This window comes from Protopterus annectens, chromosome 10.part0 (genome assembly GCF_019279795.1).
Source record: "Protopterus annectens isolate FY-2018-M chromosome 10.part0, PAN1.0, whole genome shotgun sequence".
NCBI lineage: Eukaryota > Metazoa > Chordata > Ceratodontiformes > Protopteridae > Protopterus > Protopterus annectens.
In genome coordinates this window covers 1,686,588,082-1,686,608,154 of record NC_056744.1, presented here as the reverse complement: position 1 = coordinate 1,686,608,154, position 20,073 = coordinate 1,686,588,082, and the positions used below count along the sequence as shown (strand labels likewise).

The window sequence follows — 20,073 nt, the reverse complement described above, 5'->3', positions numbered from 1 at the left end:
TACCTTTATGATTCAATGTATTCCCAGCACTGTATAACATTATACGATGTTTATTTTTTTAATTTCTGTGTATACACTGTAAATATGTTATATTAATAAAAAATTTTCTAGTTGAACTGCAATCTATAAATTGCCTACTTGATTCAGATAAATGACAGGAATGTACTGAGGCACCAGGATATGCTTTTCCTTTTATTTCTGTATTTGGATACATTGTGCATTAACTTCCTATTTGTATATGTATAAATATATATATATATATATATATATATATATATATATATATATATATATATATATATAGAGAGAGAGAGAGAGCATTTTCCTTGTGGCTTAATTTAGGACTAAAATGGCCCTCAGTGACTGGTTCACTTACACAGGTAGCAAATAAACACACAAGACAGCTCAGCATAGCATTTTAATAAGGTACTCATAACTCTCAGAACAAAGACCACTCCTTAAGATGGGACAAGACCTACCTGCTGAAACTAAGGTTTCATAGTTCTCTAACATCACTTCCTTATGAAGCTCCTTGTCTTGTTTTGTTAACATCTTCATCTCCTCTGCTGAGAAAGTAACAGCAACATCCTCAAAGGATTCTGGAGCCTGTAAAAGACACACGGTGCAGTTCATCTTTTCTTTTACTGCAGTCGGTGAAAAATATGCTGTTTTCATGTAATGCTTTCAATGTAAATTGTGTTATTTTCTTGCAATGCATTCAATGTAAACTGTGCTATTTTGTAACAGGGTAGCACTGGCATTTGTTACCAGAAGTGCAGTTAAAACAGTAAAAATAATCAGTCATTTAACAAGTGCAAATTTCCTTTCCAGAATTATACAGGTAACAATGCCTTCATTTCGGAGTTGAAAAATGTCCCTTGCTGCTATCTTTCTCTCTCTCATCTACACACATTGAAGGACCACTACGGGAAAAACATTTAAAAAGATATATATTTTAACTTTTCTTTAAATTTGGCTCATTGCAAACCTGTATGCACCAAACAGAAGTAGTTTCTAGTATTTTTATTCAGTCTGTAACCCTGACTTACTTCCTGGGGGCAGACATCCTGATGAGAGTTTGTTGTGTTCTAACACTGTGAGACCACTGTTTGAGAATACAGTGCCCATAGCTGGGATGTCATGCAAGACTTCCACTCACTTAGAATGGAAGAACAGGAAAGAGCAGCTAATTTTGACGGGCCTCCGTAAAAGTATAATTTACTGTCACACGGTGCCTTTTACAAATGTGTTTGCTTACGATGTGTTACACATTATGTGAAAAAATCTTCCAGAACTGCCAGCTCATTGCTGAGATAAAATACTTTATTTAGACATTCAACCCTGATCTGCTTCAGTTGCTTCTCAAGTTACTCCTCCCATGTTCCCACCCTAGGCTAGAAGAGTTTCACATTTCCTGCCCTGCTAGGTTCAGCTAATTTGAATGACAACACACATCAAACAGAGCTGCTTGCAGTCAGCCAGGTGTGCCCCTGAAACTGTTCCCTCGTCTCTCTCCTTACTCCAATCATCTGACTAGCACTTTCATAGTAAGTCATGGTATAAATATGCTGTTTGCAAACGTTAATGTAAAGGTGACTAAATATTTCTCTGAACATGCCCGTAACATACGCAGATTTTATTTTTTATTTTATTATTTTACATTTGTTGACCGGGATAGTCCGACTGGATATATGTCCATTTTCAGCAGAGGCCCGGGGAGAAAAGCTCCACAGTGAATACAAGGCAAAAAAAGAAAAATAGTTACAATACAATGACGGAAAAGAGAAAATACAAGATTACATATTATTACATGTTACTTAATATTTAGTTACATTTAGCAACAGTTACATTAAACACAGTTGAGGGAACAACAATGAATCTAACTACAGGTCAGAGTCCAGTTCTTTAAAGAACTCAGTAGGTAGGTGAGGCAACTGAATAATATAAAACCAACAAGATTAGAGTGGTGGACAGTTAATATACAATTTGATAACAAGTCAGATCTCTAGGTTGTCCAAATAGGATTGGGTATGGTTGTGAATTTTAGGCATCTAGTCTGGATTTACACATGGGCAGAGCCAATGTGTCTTAAAATGTTGTTTAAGACTTTGTTTGAATTGACCAAGGGAGGTAATAAGCCTTAGATTATTAGGCAGGGAGTTCCAGAACTTTCCTATAGAATTGGCGAAGAGAGCCTTACCTCCCATATTGTTAGATTTGGTGGTATGGACCAGGAGTCTGTTAGAGGAGCGAAGGCAGCTAAGATTAGAGTAAGGAGTCATTAATTTATTCAGTGAAGGGGTAAGATAAGAATTAATCTGGGCCACTCTCTGATTTAGCCATGACTGCAAACACATACTCCAACCAAAATTAATATTTATATTTGCCTTACACAACATTGCAGTTCTCTGCATTTTTATCCATTAGACATGCAACTAATGTGTCCTATTATTTGTAGTTACTACTGCTGTTGTGCGTACATATTCATTGTGCCAACATATTCATTGCTGGTATGTTTTTTTTTAAGCAGCTTGGTATATTTTTTACTTCACGCTATGCACTGCCCACATCACTGTTCGACAGTGTGCATACTGTTCTTGTTCACTCTCAATATTGTTTTCTTTTGCAGGTTGCCACAATATGCTTTTCTATTAATCAATATACAGAAATTAACACTTTTCCCCAAGAAGTCATGTAAACCAGACTACCTCCAACAGTATGCTTTAAACAAGTCTTTATTTTTTTTTTTGTAATCATGACTGTTGCAATTTAATTAGCATATGAACTTAGTTCTTACAGAAGGTATCAACCATGAGGGGCCCTTTATCCTAGGAACATCAACAGCTGTCCACAGTTTGTAGGATTATACACAAACAAACACCAACTCATGGGTGTAACGGGGCTGGGTATGGCTTTGGCTTCATTAAAAAAAGGGGTGCAAAGGGCAAACTGGGTTTTAAATAGCTGAGCTAAAACATTAAAATAATTGCAAGCCATCAAATGTACAAACAGCCCATGACAACAATTGCTGTTGTGTCTTTCGGCTTATCCCAGTTAGGGGTCGCCACAGCGGAACTCTGGTCCGCTAATGTTTGGTAGAGGATTTTTACATACCAAGTTACCAGCCCATTCACGTATGCCTCCACGCAGAAGACGCTCTGAGAATCGAACGGGACAATGTCTTGCTGTGAGGCAACAACGCTACCGCACCACTAAAGCATACAAAAATAAGACATTCTGTAAAGTCAGTATATAGAGCAATTGTGTAGATAACGTACCTTTCAGCTCTCTTCCCATCTACAAGTGCACAACTTGTGAAGCCTGATTAATAACGGAGTCTGGCTTTCAGAACAGGATGGGACAAGCTGAGCTAAAAGGTATCATGCTGAGGAGATGAATTCATTATGCAGACATCATGACTCCTCAGTGATTAGCTTCAATCGACTGTTCAACTACAGAACATGAGGAAGGTAAGATGCATATGCATGGGAACCCTAAGTGACAGACCGTGGCTTAGCATATTCATGGGAATCAACAGCATCAGATGAGGTATGAGCAGAGTCATTTAGGAAACAGGTTTTAAACCAAAGAACAAATACACATCAATTACCTAGTTATTCTGTCACCAAACAGTTATATTTAAGCATGCACAGCTCACCAGAAAGCAACTACAATCAAATGAACAGACATATTTCTGAAATTACTATTATGCCATCTGACTTTACATTATTGATTTCCTTACAGGAATACCAGACCGTTTATAAAAATCACAAAGCAAGGCACGTCAACTATGGATGGCAGGCATTATGGGTGACACTGAATATTGTTCACACCATACTGTGGCACTTTTGCACAACTGGGCAATATATTGAAGTGCAGTCATCAGAACTCCTTCTCTCTGCATCAGACCATATAGCAGTGTCACCGTGGCTTCCAGGTACAGTTTGTAGCAAAATGTGCAAATGTCAGGTATGCACACTTTGAGAAATTCTTCTTCCTGACAATGAATGCATAGACATGCAGTCCTTATCCGGAATGTGTTGGATGAAGTGAAGACACTGCTGTGTATTTGTGCATACTTGACCACCTGTAATGCATTACTAAAATCATATGAAGCACCACTGGAAAAATACAGTTTTGTACCTACCATAAATGTAGATGTCCGATAGATATGCAACTGCAGTCCTGACATATGGGTTGTCCTGCCTCAGGCAGACCTTCGGTCAGCCGGATTCCAAAGTCTGGGTCCGGCGTCGACTGATGTCGCCTCCTCCCCGATGTCAGAGCGGCTGGGGTATAAAAGCGTCAGCCGGTGCCATCTTCTTCAGTGTTTCTTGCCCCAGATGCCAGGTGCCCTCTAAGGAAGGCTAAATTTAGAGAATGGAAGAAATTCCAGACATGCACAACAGTAATAAACAAATACACCATAACAGATATCCCCAGCTAGCTTGAAATAGGGGTAGGTATCCAAAAGGAAAAATACAGTGGGGTAGGAGGGAGGGAAAACCTGACTGCAGTTGCATATCTATCGGACATCTACATTTATGGTAGGTACAAAACTGTACTATGTCCTTCAAGAATGCAACTGCAGTCCTGACATATGGGTAGAATACCATAGCCAAGCTGGGGGTGGTAGGACCTAAGATAAAGATGGTGTAGCTAAAACGCCCTGCAGGACTGCAGAAGCAAAGCCTGCTCTGGATCTGGAATATAAAGGCAGGTTGCAATGTTTGGAAAATGTATGCACGGAGCTCCATGTAGCAGCTTCCAGAATGTCCTTTGTAGCCACCCCTCTTAGGAAGGCTGTGGAGGTGGCTGTAGCTCTGGTGGAATGTGGCCTGATATCTGCTGGCACATTTTTTCCATGGAAAGAGTAGCAGAATCGAATGCAGTTTCCAATCCATTTAGAAATTGTTTGTTTGGAAATTGCCTTTCCCTGTACTCCAGCAGCGTAGGCCACAAACAGCTGGTCAGATTGTCTGTTAGTCTTTGTTCTGTCCAAGTAGTAGCGCAATTGCCTGTGTACGTCCAAGGTGTGCAGAAGCCTTTCCCCTTTATTTTGAGGATTAGGGAAAAAAGTAGGCAGGTGAATTGCTTGATTTAGAGAAACCCTGGATATCACTTTTGGCATGAAGGAAGGATTGGTTCTTAAAGAAACTCTGTCCTGATGAAAAATGAGAAATGGAGGTACTGCCATGAGGGCCTGTATCTCTGATACCCTTCTTGCTGAAGTTATTGCCAAAAGGAAAACTGTTTTCCAGGATAGAAATTGCAATTCTGAAGATGCTGCTGGCTCAAAAGGAGGAAGAGTTAATTTTTCCAACACAAAGTTGAGGTCCCATGCAGGCACTGGTGGTTTTCTTGGAGGTTTGATGTTCTTTATCCCTCTTAGAAACTGTCTTAGCAAAGGATGAGAAAATACAGGAGGGTCAGTGTTGTATTCTGCTGAAATTGCTGAAGCATGTATTTTTATGGAAGAGTAAGAAAGGCCATTGTGAAGCATTTCTGCCAAATATTCTACTATCTGTGGAATGCTCATCAGTGATGGATCTTGACCCTTTTTGGCGTTCCAGATGCTAAATCTCTTCCATTTTGCTGAATATGCCCTTCTAGTGGAAGGCCTGCGGGCTTCCAGTATGATTTCTTGTACCGTCTTGGAGAGAGTAATATGAGGAGTAGTCATGGAACCTTCCAAGCTGTCAGCTTCAATGTTTGCAGGTTGGGGTGAATGGTCCTGTAATTGTGCTGCGTTAAAAGCAGTGGCCATTGAGGTAGGGGCCACGGCTTGGTGCGAGTTATGCTCCTTAGTAATGGACACCAGTGTTGTCTTGGCCAGTCTGGAGCTATCAAAATGCCTTTTGGTTGTTCTGTTTTGATCTTCAGTAACACCTTGGTCATTAAAGGTAGAGGCGGGAATGCATAGATTGTTAGAGAATTCCAGCTGAAGGAGAGAGCATCCATTTTCCATGCTAGAGGATGGTGTGTCCTTGAGCAGAACTTCTTCAGATGATGATTGTGGTGAGAGGCAAAAAGATCTATGTCCAGCCTTCCCCATGCATGAGTTATTTTGAAAAAATGTCTGGATGCAACATCCATTCGTGAGGGTCCAGAATGTTTCTGCTTAGACTGTCCGCCAGAACATTGTCCTTCCCTGGAACAAACTGGGATTGCAGCTCTATATTCAGTTTCAGGGATTTTTCCCAAAGATTTATTGTCAGTCTGCAGAGAGGGTATGAATGGGGTGCCTCCTTGCTTATGTACCACATAACTGTGGTATTGTCTGTCCTTATTAGTAGATGGCCTTGAAGAAACTTTTCGAAGGCTTCGATTGCATGAATCACTGCCAGCATTTCTTTTTGATTGATGTGTAGATGCAATTCTTTTTGTGTCCATTGCCCTTGAATGCATCTGCCCGCCATGTGTGACCCCCATCCAAGGTCTGAGGCGTCTGTTGTGATGGTTTGGCTTGGTTGAGGCTTGCCGAAAAACATACCTTTGTTTTGTTGGCTTGCTTGTGCCCACCACAGAAATTCCTTTTGAAGACATGGAATGAGTGGTATAATTTCTTCTAGGTTGTGGCTGTGTTGAGACCATAAACTTTTTAGATACCATTGTAGTTTCCTCATGTGCAGCCTTGCCAGTGGAATCAGAAGAATGCAGGATGCCATGAAACCCAGGGCCTGCAGGACTTTCCTTGCAGTCATCCGGGTTTGTTTTGCTAGATTTTTGAAGTAGTCTGGCAATTGTTCTTGTTTTTCTTCTGTGAGAAAAGCCATTTGTGAGTTTGTGTCCAGTTTGGCTCCTAGGAAAATTATTTGTTGGGATGGCACTAGTCTTGATTTTTGAATGTTGACTGTGTATCCCAAAGCCTGTAGTAAGTGAATGACATAGTCCAAGTTTCTTAACAAGGCTTGTTTGCTGTCCGCTTGTATAAGGCAGTCGTCCAGGTAAGGGTATATTTGTATCCCCTGAAGTCTGCAATGTGCAATTATTGATGCCAGGCATTTCGTGAATACTCTGGGCGCAGTAGATAAGCCAAAAGGCAATGCTGAGAATTGATAATGCTCTGACCCTGCAAGAAATCTTAAGTATCGTCTGCAGCTTTGTCTGATTGGGACATGCAGGTATGCCTCCATGAGGTCCAGAGTAACCAGCCAAGACCCCTTGCCCAGCATGGGAAGGAGTTGCTGTAAAGTCAGCATTTTGAATTTTGGCACGATTAGAAAAGTATTCAGTGCGGACAAGTCCAGGATAGGTCTCCATTGCTTTTCTTTTCTTGGAACAAGGAACAGTCTTGAGTAAAATCCCTGGCCTTGTTCCTTTGGAGGAACCTTTTCTATTGCTTTTATTTGTAACAGCTTTGAAATTTGTATGAGTGCCTCTGCCCTCTGATTTGGTGGCAGGTTTGGCATGCCTTGTCTTGTTGGGAGTGTATGGAAGTGGAATCTGTAGCCTTTGTCTATTATGTCCAGAATCCATTTATCCATTGTAATATTGTGCCAATTTTCTGAGAATAAAGATAGCTTTCCGCCCAAAGGTGCTTCTAACTGAGCCCTGGTAGGCGGTGTCAAAGTCAAGTCATTGAGTCTGTCCTTGCTGAGCAGTGGTTGTTCCTGCTCCACCTCTCTGGTTAGGTGGTTGCCATTGACGGCCTCTGTAGGAGCCCTGATATTGCCCTCTACCTCTTGCTCGCCTGTTTTTACCTCTGAAACTTGTCTGAATCTAGAAAGGACCAATTCTTTGAAGGCCAATTCCTGCTGAATCTCGGAGGTTGTACCTGGAGGAAATCTTTGACTGTTTGTACTGATTTAGCCTTTTCCTCAAGTTTCTTTAATACATCTTGTGCATTAGCACCAAATAGCTTTTGTTTTTCCAGTGGTGCATCCAGGAGCTTTACTTTAACTTGATCTGGCAATGTTTGTTCCTTCAACTAAGCATTGCCTGCATATGACAGCCCCTGTCATGGCTGCTCTACATGAAGCTTCCAATGCATCATATCCACACTGAAGGAAATGATTGCTAACCTGTTGTGTATTATGAACCAAATCCTGCAATGCCTTTCTATCTAATGGCTCAGGAGAGGCCAGTTTCTTTTGCAGTTCATCCAACATGTATTCCTGATACTGGAACATATGAAATTGACAGTTTAAAGCTCTCATGGTAAAGGTGGAAGAAGTATAAACTTTTTTACCCCACCTCTCTAAAGATCTGGAATCCCTATCAGAAGGTAGAGGGTTCTTAGCAGTAGTAGTAACAGCCCCTCTAGGCCCCTGAGAAATTGTTTCTGGATCAGCAGTGTGGGCCTTGTATAGATGTTGATGAGTATCTGGGACCCTGTAGTACCTGTCCGGCTTGACCGGGGCAGGAGGGAGAGAATCAGGGGAAACACTGGAGTCTGTATACACGTCATCCAAAACACCTAATACTGGAGGTATAGCTAAGGGTCTATGCTGGGGCAACTTGAGAAATTGCCTTAACCTTTTCCTGGAGTCTGAGTATTCCTGGCCTTGCCACTGGAAATGCTCTCTCATAGAATGCAGTGTTTCCCCAAAAGAAATATCCTCTGGAGGTGAAGCTGAGGGAATGGATTCCTCTGCATCAGAATCCTCGTAGGCCGAGAAGTCCTCCTCCTGGTAATCTGATTGACCAGAATCACCAGAGGCCTCATCAGGGGACTGGGGTGGATATACCTGCTCAACCCTAGGCCTTTTGTCAGAAGGCGGCTGAGAACCTCTGTCTGGATGTGGCTGAGAGCCCCTGATTAAGGAAATAAGGTCTTCAGCTAAACTCAATATTTGTGAACCAGTAGAGGATCCCTGTGAACTAGACTTAGGACGGAGAGGCTTAGCCTGTTTGGCAGCCTTAGCAAGTGTGTAGGCCTTAATGGACATAGACACAGGAGGCCTGGCTGCCCCACGTGCTGGTGTAGTTTTGTCCACCGAAATGGTGTCAGATATTTCCTGGGCTTCGGTTTCTGGAGGAAACTCAACCGGCACAGAGCTGGCCTCCGGGACCGAAGTCGCCGGTAAAACGGTGTCATCGGTCTGGAGCGGTTGTGTAACTGCCTCGGAGGAGACAGAGACACTCGTGGTAGGCCTGAGCGTGGTGTCGGTTGGAACTGCGGACCGTGCGTGTCGGTCCCGATCCTTCCGTTTTTTAGCAATAAGTGCCGTCGGAAGCTCCGATGGCATGATATAAGAAAAATTTCCCCAAAAAAGTCTTCTGCAAACTCTGCCCGACGCCTAAGAGTGCGTTTATTAAAGGAAGCACAGGCAGAACAGCCTGAGACGTCGTGGTCTGGGCCGAGGCAGGGTAGGCAGTAAGAGTGGAAATCCTTATGAGGTATTTGTTTCCCACAAGACAAACAATTGTTAACTTTTTCAGTTTTATCTGACATCGGCTGAGGCAAGAAAAGGTCCACAACGGGGTACTTAGCTTTTTTGATGACTTCAGTAGCTGAAAACACAGGAGCTGGCCGACCGGCACTTGCAAACTGCTTCTGCTTCGGGCACCGCGCGGCAAGAAAGACTGGAGAAGATGGCACCGGCTGATGCTTTTATACCCCAGCCGCTCTGACGTCGGGGAGGAGGCAACATCAGCCGACGCCGGACCCAGACTTTGGAATCCGGCTGGCCGAAGGGCTGCCTGAGGCAGGACAACCCATATGTCAGGACTGCAGTTGCATTCTTGAAGGACATCCCCTTTCGTCAGCACTATCACTGTAGGTCCATCAAATCATGTGTAACAACCTGGCATCAATTTATCTAAACACTGATGACAGCTGGGCAAGAACAGTTAGGGAGAAAATATAAGACCCTTGGTCATATGTATAGTTCTCACTACACATTTAGAGTGTCTTCTACCCTCACTTTATATTTGAAAGATATTTCTTCCTTTTAAGATATCACCGTGCTTCCTTTGTTTGGTGCAAACAAAGGTAGGTGTTAAATAGCAATTTTATTGCTTACTCCTGTTAACTTGAATCCACTACCAAAAACAAAGATTAGGGTAAGGTTTGAATGCACTCCATAAAGCATGTATGTGCACCCTATTGGCTGGGTGCCTCTCATAAAACTCAGCAGCCACATGTCAATAAGCTAATGGATAGCCGGTCTATAGTTACCCATTCTGGGTTATCTTTAGCAGCTGTGTTGAGCTACAGCAGACTGCATAACCAACAAACCTGCAAAAAATTACCTGTCAATTGCTACTCATTGTAGGTTCACTGACAGGACGCAGGTTAGAAATGATAAACATGATGAAATGAAGGTTGGACATGCACGGTTTCCAGGGGACAAGATAGATGTGTATTGCAGCCAAGGCACTTGTCTTGGGATCCACAGTCTACTTCTCCATATCAGAACAGGCTAAAAATGCTCTGTGAATTGTGGTAAGAGAAATGGTTCGGAAGGCAGTGACTGTTTGACTAAGTGACAGACTCATACCAATCAGATTCCCGTGTAATGACAGTGCAGTGCTTATAATCTCATTGTGTACCCCACTGCCGAGTTGTAATCATATGTAATCATACCAATCAGACTCCAGTGTAATGATAGTGCAGTACTCAATCTCATCGTATACCCCACTGCCGAGCTGTGACAGTGAGCCAAAGAGTGCAGCCAGACATCAGTTTGCAGGACCTACTAGATAAAGCCAGACATTATGAATCGGTTTAGATAATGGGTGACGTGAATGCACATATTGTGACAGATAGAAAAGGGAAATCAGGACTGCCTGGTTCCACATTGGTGGGGCAACAGGAATAATGGAGAGGCCGTTCTAGACTTCTGCCTTGCAAATGGCTTAATAGTAGCCAGCACATGCTTCATTAAGAGACATTCTTCATTTTTAGGAAGAATTGGAAAGAGATGATCCGCTGTGGTGACCCCTAACGGGAAAAGCCGAAAGATGATGACTTAACTCATTCACTCCGGAGCTCAGAAAAAGCTGCCTGCTTAATTCCACCATAGGAACAATGATGCAGCCCGAACTCATTTTCAGAAAATCCATTTCTAATACCATACAGAAAACAAATGTTCATAACTCTAACTAGAAGAGCTAGACTAAAAATGTAAATGTGAAAGTTGTTCAGCAGACACTGACCTTTCCAACAGTATAAATCTCGATAGTGCATATCAGTCATTATTAAATATTTGGCAAGGAATGCTGATATTGTGCATATTTTTACCTTTTTGGAAAAGCAGAGCACAATATCTTGGTGAATGTACCGTGTAGACCCACACAATTAGCAATTAATTTGTTTGCATGAATGCTTTAAAATGATGCCTTAACCATTACTGTATGATGCTCCTTTATGGAGATATTCACAGAAATATGATTAATATAATATTTCTCATACTTGATAAATAAACATAGCATATCTTTTCACCTGTAACAGACAGAGGCTACATATCAGTGTACAAGTTGTGTGTCTCAATGTCAGCTTTAAAATGATGCATCATTTATGTCATCACCATGCTCCCTTGCAAAGATATGGCATAATAATGAGAACTATTGGAAATGTATCATTTTCGTAATCATATAAGACTAAACAAACTGTGATATCTGTAGATGTGTACAGTAGACAGTTGTTTTATCATGTTGTAAGGAGTAAAACTGTCTTCAAAATGAGGTATTACTTGCCATACTGACATGCTCCCTTGGAAAGATATTTACCAAAATAGGAAAAAAAAATCATAATTTCCATAACCTAAATCTGAAACAAACTTTGATGTCTGTACATGTGTGCAACATAGAGGCACAGTTCTTTTCCATGTTGGAACAATGAATACCGTCTTCAAAATGAGGTATTACATGGCACACTGACATGATCCCTTGCAAAGATATTTACCAAAATATAAAAAAAAAATCATAATTTCCATAACCCGAGTCCTAAAAAATCTGACATCTGTACATATGTACAGCATTCAGACCCAGTTGTTTTACCATGTAGACACATATGATTGTAAATATACACATTCTTGGTGTAGCCAACAAACTGCTGAATGGGTACATGTAAACAGAAAACGCAAAGTAAGGACCGCCACTCCACTAATGAACCCAGGACAGGCATGGAAATTCAGTGGCAGGCAAGACCATCTGATCTGTCTGATAGCTGTGCTGGCTACCCACTACAGTCTCACGACCTTCTTCAATGTCAGCAGTCTGCCTTACCTATTCCTTTTCTCTTTACATGTGGCTGTATTACTAAGCCCTTCCTGTCATCTAAACATCTAAGCTCATTGTGTATACTGTGTTTTGTATTGTTCTACATTTAGGTGTTTGACATTTTAAACACTAAACGTGGATACATTGCCTAAGAATACAAAAGCTTTTAAGATAGACCGTCCCGTACTTGTTGAATTGATGTGGACATACAGTTCATAGCTGAAACTTATGCTGTTCCAGTTTGGAAAACACAGAGGATGAGCCCATACAAGCTCAGCATAATGTGTCAAGGCTCTCGCACAGACCTACCGACACCTAAAGATTTCTGTAAAAAAAATAATTATCTGAAGGTGTCCATTGTAGTTTTGAAGGGTCAGGTTGTAATCCTAATTTGCATATCACTCTTATTTACTTGCCCCATTTTAAGTCACATGAAGGTTGTTGGTGTCTGTTGCTAGGAGACAGGAGTTAAGTAATTTTATTAAATATTGTTATTGTCTTGTCAGTTTCTTTTTTAAATTTAATTTTATTTTGTAAAAGGATTATGATTTTACCAAATTTGTATTCTAATCTTATTTGTTATGTGGTTAGAGGGGTTAGAGAGCCTTCGGGTTTTGGTCATAACACAGAAGATGAAATACATTTTTAATGACAGTTTTAACAGTCATCGCTTTCACGTGTCAATAATCTAGTCACAGCAGTCAGAATTGCAGAACATTATTAGAGATTAGAGTTTGAAGGAGACATTGAACTGCATTAAATATTTCTATCGCATGATATTTGTAAATTGTCTAGTCATGTGGAGACAAGTGTGGACGGTGAGGTATCTGGTATTAAAGAAACGGTAACATGTTCTTGTGCGATTTTGTCAGTGATCATACTTTTGGAAAGGATTTGTAATACAGCTAAGCTATTTATTTTAGAATAAATTCATACGCCATTTTGAGATTAATTACTGTTAAGTGCTGTTAAAAAAACTTTAAAAGGTGTTAACTAAATGTACATATTGATACTTAGTCTGAGTCTTGTGTCTGTAATGAATTACACTTAAAAAATTGGGTTACCTGTTTAGATTTAGGCCAGTTATGTTTTTTTTTTGCTTTTATTCATTAACTGTTAAGATAGAAGATTTTTCTTTTTGTTCACTTTGGAGCACAGGGAATGTGAAATTAGGCTTGAAATGCTTAATTAAAGTGTGGCTGTAACTTTGTTAATATGTGTATTAGTTTAACTATCAGACCATTCTACAGCAACATGAAAAAGAAGTTAATATAATAGGATAAAGGGTGTACACTAGGCTTGTTAGCAGCCCCATATTATTACTGGCTAAAGAGTGGTCATTTCAGGGGGTCACTGCAATGGAAAGTGCACTCAAAAATTCACATTCCATTTCAGCACAAAGTGTTTATGCTGGGGTATAGCTTCAGTCTCTCTACACAAGGGGCTCTCCGAGCAGGATGAGCTTTATTTCTCTCCCTGCCCTGACTTCATTGTCATTCCATCATTAGTTTGCTTTTTTTTTTAAGGCAGGTCATTTCCACATTTACTTGACAGTGCTCACTGTTTTCAGTTTACAAATGTTTGGCTATGTATGTTGCGGGGAAGATTACTGCTGGTTGTTGGGTAGGAGTCTATCAGCGTGGCACATCTTTACTTGGCAATATTTGCCCACTTTTCCTTGCAAAAGCACTCCAAATCTGTCAGATTGCGAAGGCATCTCTTGTGCACAACCCTCTTCAGGTCACCCCACAGATTTCCTATTGGATTTAGGTCTGGGCTCTGGCTGGGCCATTCCAAAACTTTATTTTTCTTCTGTTGAAGCCATTCTTTTGCTGTATGCTTGGGGTCATTGTCGTGTTGAAAGGTGAAATTCCTCTTCATCTAAAGCTTTCTAGCAGATGCCTGAAGGTTTTGGGCCAAAAGTGACTGCTATTTGGAACTGTTCATCATTCCCCCCACCTTGACTAAAGCCCCAGTTCCACCTGAAGAAAAGCAACCCCAAAGAGTGATACTGCTACCACCATACTTCACCGCTGGGTTCCTTTGGTTATGTGAAGTGTTTTGCGCCAAACGTACCCTTTAGCATTTGTGGCCAAAAAGTTCAATCTTGGTCTGATCAGACCATAACACATTTTCACACATGCTTTTTGGAAACTTGATGTATAGTTTTGCTAATTTTAGCCGGGCCAGGATGTTTTTCTGTGTAAGAAAAGTCTTCTGTCTTGACAGCCTCCCGGACCAGTTTTTGTCTGGTCTTTTCACCAGTTTTGAATGGATGTCCAGTTCTTTGCAACGTCTCTGTTGTCCCATATTTTCTCCACTTTTTGATGATTCTCTTCACTGTGATCCATGTTACACCCAATGCTGTAGAAAGTTTTTGTACCCTTCTCCTGACTGATACCTTTCAACAATGAGATTCCTTTGATGCATCGTAAGCTGTCAGGGGTGTGTACACTTTTTATACTGTATGTTATATATATATAACATACATATATATAGATATATACACACATATATATATATATATATATATACATATATATATATATATATATATATATATATACATATATACATATATACATATATATATATATATAAAACATACAGTATAAAAAGTGTACACACCCCTGACAGCTTACAATGCATCAAAGGATTCTCATTGTTGAAAGGTATCAGTCAGGATATATATATATATATATATATATATATATATATATATATATATATATATATATATATATATATATATATATATATATGCGCTACGAAATCCTGAATGCACAGAATACCGATGCCCAAAGTACCAAGACGAAAAGCCCAAAACCCCACATTACCGAAAGACCAGAAGCGCGAAATTCAAAATCCTAATGTTAAGGGATTTTGAGTTAGCGCTTCTGGTGTTGCAGTTCAGGTAAGTATGTGTGTGTAAGTGTGTTTGCGAGGGGCTTTAATGTGAGTGTGAGTGTGAGTGTGAGTGTGTGTGAGAGAGAGGGACTATAATGTGTCGGTGTGAGTTTGCCCTGTGTGTGTGTGTGTGTGTGTGTGTGATCTCTGAGTTAGAATATTAAAGTAGGGGGGTGTATACTGAATTATAATGAATGCTTACTCAAAAGGTTATGTGCAGCGATTATCACCTGTGTCTGAACATGCATAACTTTCAAGTGATGAAATGCAGCTCATTATCACATTAACAATAAGCGCAGTCCCACTATACCACTGAGTCATTATCACTTTTCAGGTAAAACTCTCTGCAGCTGTCACTGTTGAGTAGAGGTCATTATCACATTAACAATAAGCGCAGTCCCACTATACCACTGAGTCATTATCACTTTTCAGGTAAAACTCTCTGCAGCTGTCACTGTTGAGTAGAGCTCATTATCACATTGATGAATGCACAAGCCAGATTTGGGTTTTTGTCATCATGGAGTCATTGCAAGACATCCCCCACCAGTTTCTTTGTGTCATTTTTACAATTTGTTTGACGCACAGTAAAGTCCTCATTGTGGTTATATGTTTCCCAGAAGAGACCAAAATGCATATAAATGTCTTGGAGAAGAGAACGGTCTTTTTAGAGTTCCAGGCCTTTCAGAACTCCTTCCTCTAGGGAGAATTGCTGTCCAAACAAACAGTGTCAGTGGTTTGGTCATCAACAAACAAGGAGTAGCCAGCACTGGTATGGGATACTTCAGACGCCCACAAGCTGAAGTCCCATGCCTGTCCTTGGCATGTTAGTGGAGTGGCGGTTCTTACCCTGCTTTTTCCATTTATACGTGCCCTTTCTATGCATATTTGTCCGTTACTGGCCAAGCCCTTATGCACCAAGGCCAGGGAGGTCCCTGTTCAGACTTTTGTGCCAACTGCTGTTGTACCAGTGGGTGCATCATGGGGCATACCCAGCCACCATGGATCTTATGATCCACCTGGATCACAGTCGAGAACTTGGAGACTCTTCAGCTCAGTCCCATTGTGCTGCTGTCCTAGGTGAGAATGGCCTCAGGGGTGCCACTGTGATGCACTGTTTCCCTCCAGGAAAGGACACATGCAAAAATACCAAGCCTGGGTCAGTCTTGGTCTTTCCACATGCTGTCTTGCTGTAGCTCTCCACTCAGTCTCCCTCCCTTCGGGTGTAGTAAATGTATGTAGGTCAAGGCAAGAGGGTTTACATTAGCTCCCCCTTTCACTCCTTATGGCCATTGCCAAAAGGGCACATGTAAATGGAAAAGGCAGAGTGCTAGCATTGCATGCAATCAGAAGTCATTGCTGCTACCAGCAGTCTGAGTGGGTAGCCGGAACCGGTATGGGACACTTCAGATGCCCATGAGCTGAAGCCCCATGCCTGTTCTTGGCATATCAGTGGAGTGGCGGTCCTTACCCTGCTTTTTCCATTTACATGTGCCCTTTCTGTGCCCCCTTGTCAGTCATTGTGTGTAATTTGGTGTTTTCACAGGTGGTAGGTATGTACCTCTGTAGTGTCATCACCACTTATGTACCTTCTGAAAAGAAGAATGGCCCTGTGTATAGGAGTGAAGATTTGGATGGTCTAACCAGGTAATGCATTATGATATACATATATATGTAGTCTTCCAGTACATCTGTCAAACATCAGTAGTAATCTGTTTGCATTTTCTTTCCTGTGCAGGTTTGTCCACCTTCTGACACTGACGTGGCTTCACAAACAGGAGAACGGCAAATGAGAGTGTGGGTATGTGGCCATTCCTACATTCACTGGGCTGCCAGCCATGGCTCTGTAACTGAAAACCACTACAACTTGAGCTTCCCCACATCCAGTGTGAAGGTATACTGGATTACAAGAAGTGGTATGCATTGGAGCGGAGTACTGCAGTTGTTGTAAGAGAAGTGTTCCATCTACCCTGAGCCCGACATCCTAGTGCTGCACATTGAAAGGAATGATGTGATCAATCAACCACTCTGAAGGTTACGGTTTCATATAAAAGCAATTTTTGACCACCTACAGTTGTGGTGGCCACGTTGTCATTTTGTGTGGTCTGACATAATTCCGCGCCAGATATGGAAAACAGCAGAGAGTCAACTGGCAGTGCACAAGGCCTGACATTTACAGAATGGGTTCATGCATGGCTTGCTGCACAGGGTCAATCTTATGTCCACATCAAGTCAACAAGTATGGGACAGTCTATCTTAAAAGCTTTTGTATTCTTAGGCAATGTATCCATGTTTAGTGTTTAAAATGTCAAACTCCTAAATGTAGAACAATACAAAACACAGTATACACAATGAGCTAAAATTGTACAGTCAACTACACAGGACTACCGAGTTTTCAGTTATCAACGTTCTATAAGACCCAAATGATGATAACCCATCAGGGTTAAAATAGGATATGTCTACATGTAAAGTACAGTTTTGTACCTACCATAAATGTAGATGTCCGATAGATATGCAACTGCAGTCATAACATATGGGTTGTCCTGCCTCAGGCAGCCCTCGGTCGGCCGGATTCCAAAGTCTGGGTCCGACGTCGGCTGATGTCGCATTTCTCTCCGACGTCAGAGCGGCTGGAGTATATAAGCATCAGCCGACGCCATCTTCTTCAGTGTTTCTTGCCCCAGATGCCAGGTGCCCTCCAATGAAGGCTGTAATCAAATTGGAAGACAAAAATAGGTTTCCAGACAATAAATAAGCAATAAACAGATACACCATAACAGATATCCCCAGCTAAGGATAATAGGGATAGGAGTGGACCCAAGGCATAGAGGGGAAGGAGGGAGGGAAAACCCGACTGCAGTTGCATACCTATCGGACATCTACATTTATGGTAGGTACAAAACTATACTATGTCCTTCAAGAATGCAACTGCAGTCATAACATATGGGTTGAATACCATAGCTTAGCTGGGGGAGGTGGTATGCTCTAAGAAAAGGATGGTGTAGCTATCAATCCCTGCAGGACTGCCGAAGCAAAGCCTGCTCTGGATCTGGAATATAAAGGGAGGTTGTAGTGTTTGGAGAATGTATGCACGGAGCTCCATGTATCAGCTTCTAGAATGTCTTTTGTAGGCACCCCTCTTAAGAATGCTGTAGAGGTGGCTGTAGCTCTGGTGGAGTGTGGTCTGACATTGGCTGGTACACTCTTTCCATGGAAGGAATAACAGAATCTGATGCAATGCCCAATCCATTTTGAAATAGTCTGTTTGGAAATTGCTTTTCCTTGTACTGCAGGGGCGTAAGCTACAAAAAGCTGACCAGACTTCCTACTGGTCTTGGTTCTGTCCAGGTAGTAGCGAAGTTGTCTGTGAATGTCCAAGGTATGCAACAGTCTTTCCCCTTTGTTCTCAGGATTGGGAAAGAAAGTAGGCAGGTGAATTGCTTGATTTAAAGAAACCCTAGATACCACTTTTGGCAGAAAGGTAGGGTTGGTTCATAAGGAGACCCTGTCTCTGTGAAAGGTTATGAACGGTGGTATTGCCATTAGGGCCTGTAATTCCGAAACCCTTCTTGCTGAGGTAATTGCCAACAGGAAAGCTGTCTTCCATGAGAGAAATTGTAAGTCCACAGAAGCTGCTGGCTCAAAGGGGGGAAAGAGTCAGTTTTTCTAGGACAAAGTTGAGGTCCCAAGCTGGTACTGGAGCCTTTCTTGGTGGCTTTATATTCTTGATTCCCCTAAGGAATTGCCTTAACAAAGGATGTGAAAACACAGGTGGATCAGTGTTGTATCTAGCTGAAATAGCTGAAGCATGTAGAGAGTCCATTCTGTAGCATATCTGCCAAATATTCCAGAATGAGTGGGATGTTCAATAATGATGCATCATGACCCTTGCTGGTATTCCAAATGCTGAATCTCTTCCATTTTGCTGAGTAAACCTTTCTGGTGGATGGTCTTCGGGCTTCTGTTAGTATCCGCTGAACTTCCTTAGAGAGAGATAGATTGAGGTTATTCATGGGATCTCCCAAGCTGTTAGCTGCAGCGTCTGAATGTTGGGATGTACTGTCTTGAAGTTGTGTTGAGTCAAAAGTTGGGGCCATTGGGGAAGGGCCCACTTTTTGTTGTGACATATGCTCCGTAGTAGTGGGTACCAGTGTTGTCTTGGCCAGTCTGGAGCTATCAGGATCCCCTTGGGCTTCTCTGCTTTGATCTTTAGTAGTACTGTGGTCATCAGTGGCAGAGGTGGGAATGCATAGATTTTTAGGAAGTTCCAGTTGAATGAGAGAGCATCTATTTTCCATGCTTGTGGATGATATGTCCTTGAACAGAACTTTTGTAGATGATGATTGAGGTGGGAGGCAAATAGGTCTACTTCTGGCCTGCCCCATGTCGAGGTGAGTCGTATGAAGATTTCTGGATGTAACCTCCACTCGTGGGGGTCCAGGAAATTCCTGCTTAGGTTGTCCGCCAGCACATTGTCTTTGCCTGGAACAAACTGGGATTGCAACTGTATGTTTAGGCTCAGTGATTTTTCCCAAAGATTCATTGTCAGTCTGCAAAGGGGTAAGAATGGGTGCCCCCCTGCTTGTTTATGTACCACATCACAGTGGTGTTGTCTGTCCGTATTAGCAGGTGGCCTTGCTGAAGTTGTTGTCGAAAGGCCTCGATGGCATGCATTACTGCCAGCATTTCTTTTTGGTTGATATGCAGATGAGTTTCCTTTGGAGACCATTGTCCTTGAATACATCTGCCCTCCATGTGCGCCCCCCCATCCTAGGTCTGAGGCGTCTGTGGTCATGGTCTGTGTTATCTGAGGTTTTTTGAACGACATACCTGTGTTTGCCTGGCTTACCGAGGCCCACCATAGAAATTCCTTTTGTAGGCATGGAATGAGCAGTATGGTTGTCTCTAGGTTGTTGCTGTGTTGAGACCATAAGCTTTTTAGGTACCATTGAAGCTTTCTCATGTGTAATCTTGCTAATGGAACCAGTAGAATGCAGGATG

General features: G+C 41.8%; 1 protein-coding gene across 1 annotated transcript in view; it reads right to left on the bottom strand.

The window, feature by feature from the left end:
- Nucleotides 1-20,073, bottom strand: part of LOC122813900 (nuclear factor 7, ovary-like) — a 114,880-nt gene that overhangs the window by 1,922 nt on the left and 92,885 nt on the right. Inside the window, exon 4 of the mRNA XM_044086444.1 lies at nucleotides 480-606. Coding sequence (XP_043942379.1) covers nucleotides 480-606 — 127 coding nt within the window. The remainder of the gene's footprint in view (nucleotides 1-479; nucleotides 607-20,073) is intronic.